Source organism: Pteropus vampyrus, unplaced genomic scaffold (genome assembly GCF_000151845.1).
Source record: "Pteropus vampyrus isolate Shadow unplaced genomic scaffold, Pvam_2.0 Scaffold44, whole genome shotgun sequence".
Taxonomy (NCBI): Eukaryota; Metazoa; Chordata; class Mammalia; order Chiroptera; family Pteropodidae; genus Pteropus; species Pteropus vampyrus.
In genome coordinates this window covers 1,904,545-1,908,495 of record NW_011888825.1, presented here as the reverse complement: position 1 = coordinate 1,908,495, position 3,951 = coordinate 1,904,545, and the positions used below count along the sequence as shown (strand labels likewise).

Sequence of the window (3,951 nt, the reverse complement as noted above, 5' to 3'; positions counted from 1 at the left end):
TATAGAATTAAAGGAAATAACACAAGATGGCAATTTAGATATTTAAGAAAGAATGAAGAACATCAGAAACGCTCAAACATGTGGGTAAGCACAAAAGTCATATATTTTTCTTTTCTTCTCTTAAATTCTTGAAAATATATATGACTGTTTAAAGCAAAAATTATAATATTGTGCTGATGAGTTTATAACAGAAGTAGGTATACATGAAAACATAGCACCAGGGACAAAAGTAGGTTTCAGGGAAATACATTGTTGCAAACTTCCTATTCTGTATTTTACTTGAAGTAATTCACTATTAACTTTAAGCAGGCTGTGATATGTTAAAGATTCATACTGTCATCCTTAAAGCAACCACTAAAAAATTAATGCAAAGATATGTAGTTAGAAAGCCAACAGAACAATTAAAATGTAATGCTAACAACATCTGATTAATACAAAAGGTGGCAGAAAAGAACTAATAGAAGAACAAAGAACAGATGAGCTAAAAGGAAACAAATGACAAAATTAAAGATTTAATACTACTGTATAAAAAATTACATTTAATGTAAATGGTTTAAATATTTCAAATAAAAAGTAAGATTACTAGATTAGATAAAAAAGCAAGAACTAATTGCATGTTGCTTTAAGAGATCCATGTTAAATATAAAGATATATATCAAAAATATATATTGAAAATAAAAAGATTTTTAAAATATATAAAGAGTAAAGAAGCTGAAATGAGTATATTAATATAAAAAAGAAATTTCAAAGAGAATTATTAGAGACGAAGAGGGACATTTAATAATGATAACAATGTCAATACATCAGGAAGTTATAATATGTATATATATAATAGAGCTTCAAAAATATATGAAACAAACTGACAGAAATAAAGGGAGACATCTGTATTCATTGCCTGAGAATCTAACAACTTCTCTCATTAACTGATAGAACAAATAGACAACAAATTACAAGGATTGTAAGATCTATATGACATTAACATTAGAAGCATTCATAGAGAAAAATGATAACCTACGAAGTACATATTGAATTATTCCATTTATATAAAGTTCAAAAGCAGATAAAATTAATCCATGGGGCTAGAAATCCAGGTAGTGATTATCTTTAAGGAAGAGGGTGAGGGTAGTAATTGGGAGGGACATCCTGGGGTAATGGAAATAAATGTTCTATTGCTTGGCTAGGGTGGCAGTCATATAAGTGTGGTATTTTGCTGAGGTGGTTACTTATGATTTATGAACTTTTTGTATGTTATATTTCAATACAAAGTTTGTTAAAGTTCCTTTTATACCTAGCCAAACTATTGCCCAAGTCTGAGGGTAAAACAAAGATATATTCAGATAAGTAAGGACCAAATTTTTTATACGCAGACTATCTCTGAAAAAATTATCCCTCCAAAAAAATCAAAGGGGGAAATGTGTGAAAAAAAGAGTGATAAAATTAAAAGTTATGGTTAAATATACGTAATTGATTGTAAAAAAAAAAAAGTAATAATATAATCTGTATTTGTAATTTCAAATGATTTTAGCATGGTAAATGGTAAAAGAAAGGTAAAGAGGGAAATAAAATATACTGAGACTTGCTTCTTTGAAAAATAGGGTATAAATGTTGGTTAACTGTAGTCTTTGACAGAAAAATCTGTTTAAAAATATATATTAAAAATTCAAAGGTAATCATAAAATTAAGAAAAGATTAAATAAATAGTTTCCAAGTCACCTGCAGTGGGGAAGGGGAAGACTACGGCAAATAAAACATGATTATTGCAACAAAAGACAAGAAAAGAAAAAAACCAGGAAACATGTTAAATAAAAAATATTTATAAACTTATTAGATAGTAATATGTATAAATGGATTAAATTCTTTAGAAGGCCAAGACTTATCTAAAACTAAACAAGACAAATAGGTTGAAAATAAAGAATTGGAAAAAGACCTACAGTTGCTTGTTTCTATAATGCATATTAGCTCATATGCAATTAGTAAATAGGCAAATGATAGCAGAATATTGCAGAAGTTGCACTGGTTTATACAAAATTTTTTCCCAGTATATTAATGTTTTGGTATACAAAATAATAGCAGTTGAAAATAAAATACATCATCACAACTAAATTTGCAATTAGAAGAAGAATGCAGTCCTGTAACATGATGCTCATTTACTCCACATTCTTCCTCTTAGCTCAACACAAGGAATGGGTAGTGACTACTAGTAGAGTTTTTTTCGGGATAATGAAATGTCCTAAAATTAGATTATGGTGATGGTTGCACAACTCTGTAAACATGCTAAAACAAAAAACACCACATTGAATTATACATTCTGAGCGGGTGAACTTTATGGTCCACAAATTGTATTTCAATAAAGCTGCTTTTCAAAAAAAAAAAAAAAAAAGGAAAGATAAAGAAGAGTTATAAAACCCGAATAGGTCAATAACTATATGATAATTTGAAAAGATAACTAAAAACCTATTCTTATAAAAAGGATCCAGACTAAATAAGTTTACAGAAATCTTCTTAGAAAAAGAGGGAAAAAGAGAGACAGGAAATGACCAATTTTCAAAAAAGATTCACCTAACAGGAAGCACCAGCCATTTTCACTATTACAAATGTTTGGAAAAACCTAATTATGATGACACGAAGAACCAAAACTACCTTTTATGAACTTAAGAACTGAGTTTTCAAACTGAGTCTTGCTCTCTATAGAATGATGATTGTGAGTTTTGTGTGGGATTTACCAAGAAATACGGCAACTAGATCCAGATCTCTTATCTGGAAGACCCAATAGGTACAAAACAAATGACTTGTAAGAAATTTGAAAAAAGGCACTACTAAGCTTTTTCCAGATAGCATTGGGAAAATGTTTTGCAATCTGTTTATCCTTTCCATGATGGATTTAATAGAAAGCTAACATTCTAAAGAAGCCCAAATTTGAATTGTAGAAACTAATGTAGCTGTATAGGGAAGGCAATAGAAAGTCTATTAAAATAATTCTCTACAATAGAAAATTTTTAAGGAGAAAAAAATCATAAGCTATTATGATTTATTGGATCTATTATGCTAATAGATATTGAAATGTATTAATAAAATTAAATTTGCTTGCACACTGCATCAAATCTCCATGTTCTTGTTCTTTTTAGGGGTAAAATACATTCCTTTTCTACTTACAATGGAAAGACTATGTCCTGGACAGCTTCAAAGTGACAAGTTGCAATGAGAGTCTCTTTGAAATCTGTGAAGTTGACACGATAAATGTGTGATTCTTCTGTTCCTACAAAAAACTGATGTCCTTCTCCTCGAAGTGTGATAGAAGTGATGCCACCTTGTAACTGGAGTTTCCTTTAAGGAGAAGAAAACGGTGAAGTAGATTTGCTTAATCAATGATTATTAACCATCTGAAGCATTACAGAGGTTACAAATCAGGCATATGACCTGGGACATGTCTTCAAGGTGAGAAAGTTGGAAAAGCAGATAATATTGGGTACCCAGGGTCAGCAAAGGGAGAAGTAAGCATAGGTTACTATAGTCAGGAAATCTTCATCAGTGAGATAGTCTGAAATGAATGGTGCAACATGGTAGGATTTGGATAAAGAAAACGTTCCAGGCAGGCATATGGGCACAGATGACCATGGCAATTAAATACTCATTAATTCCATTTCTGGGAAATAATCCTAAATTTGGGGGTGAGGGAAAATATCTTTATGTCAAAAGATGTTATTATAACTTTATTTAAAAGGGTGAAAAGTTGGAAGCAACCTAAATATCTAATTGTAATGAAGTGATTAAATGATCTCTGGGACAGCAATTCAAAGAATATTTGCTTAGCCATTAAAATCATATTTAAAATATTATGGAGTGTATGTACCTACATTTTACCACATAATTAAAAACATATAGTAATTATGTAGAAAATGCTGATAATGTTACATTAACTAAAAAATCAGAATATAAAATTTTATATACAAA

The 3,951-nt window shown here is 29.7% G+C and overlaps 1 protein-coding gene across 1 annotated transcript in view; it reads right to left on the bottom strand.

The window, feature by feature from the left end:
* CFAP52 (cilia and flagella associated protein 52) overlaps window positions 1-3,951 on the bottom strand; it is a 44,946-nt gene that overhangs the window by 15,731 nt on the left and 25,264 nt on the right. The window contains exon 8 of the mRNA XM_023529850.1: window positions 3,154-3,324. Coding sequence (XP_023385618.1) covers window positions 3,154-3,324 — 171 coding nt within the window. The remainder of the gene's footprint in view (window positions 1-3,153; window positions 3,325-3,951) is intronic.